At 35.4% G+C, this 970-nt stretch overlaps 1 protein-coding gene across 1 annotated transcript in view; it reads right to left on the bottom strand.

Moving 5' to 3' along the window:
- The window catches only part of LOC101993482 (charged multivesicular body protein 1b-2), a 57625-nt gene that overhangs the window by 29787 nt on the left and 26868 nt on the right, over positions 1-970 (bottom strand). The window contains exons 4-5 of the mRNA XM_005366729.3: positions 886-954; positions 693-800 (exon numbers count right to left, since the gene is read on the bottom strand). Of these exons, the coding sequence (XP_005366786.1) occupies positions 693-800; positions 886-954 (177 nt within the window). The remainder of the gene's footprint in view (positions 1-692; positions 801-885; positions 955-970) is intronic.

Here is a 970-nt window from a genome sequence, read left to right as displayed (position 1 = left end):
AGTCCTCATTGTCAGCTATGTTCAGCGAGTCCAGTTTTATCCCAGGTTTTTTCAGACCCAGGCCAGCTGGCCTTGGTGAGTTCCCGATAGAACATGCCCATTGCCTAAACACTAAAAGGGTTTTCCAATTTTAGATCATTAATATATCAATGTTTGTATGTATATATATATGTGGACATTGATTTAAACATTAAACAATTCATGTAGCAATATCATACTATCCAAATACTATGTACTTTTAAAGTTTAATGTTATTAATAAGAGCATTGGGAAACATGTAGAAACAGGCTCTAGATTCTACATGTGTGATCCAATAAAATAATTAGAATTCCAAAGTACACTAGGTGCTAGGTAACATTATCCTCTAAAACATTCCCCAGAATCCTTGGGCAGAGCAGTAGCAAGCTGCCTGCCTGCTTCCTTCCATCTGTACTCACACAAGGTAAGAGATTTATATTCATAAAGCCATTATATTTTGAAAGCAAGTCATTTGTTGCTTTGAGACAGGTTCCCAATATGTAACTTAGGCTGACCTGGAATTTACTCCATAGACAAGTTAGTCTTGACTTCACAGAAATCTTCCTTCAGCTCCCAAGCACTAGGAAGCTGAGTGATTGGATTAAAAGCATGTGTCACTATGGCCAGATCAAGTCATTTTAAGAAACCATTTTAAGTAAAGAAATGATTCTTACCTGTGGTGTTGTTAGGGTTGTAGTGCTACTCATTGTATCTTCCATTTGTTGTGTTTGAACATCCAATGTTTCAAATTGATGTTCAAATTTGTCCATTAAGGCAGAAATCTATAAAGATATGATCATAAGAAAAATGTACCCTGAAAAGATGCTATCTGAACATCGAGTAATAATGATAATTGTTTGTTTTTACCTTTTCAAGGTTCATACTCCTCAATGTAGCATCCATAGATTTAACTACTCCTGCCATGGATTTTGTCACCTATTTAGAAAAAAAA

Source organism: Microtus ochrogaster, unplaced genomic scaffold (genome assembly GCF_000317375.1).
Source record: "Microtus ochrogaster isolate Prairie Vole_2 unplaced genomic scaffold, MicOch1.0 UNK13, whole genome shotgun sequence".
Taxonomy (NCBI): domain Eukaryota; kingdom Metazoa; phylum Chordata; class Mammalia; order Rodentia; family Cricetidae; genus Microtus; species Microtus ochrogaster.
This window is presented reverse-complemented; position numbering and strand designations above follow the sequence as displayed.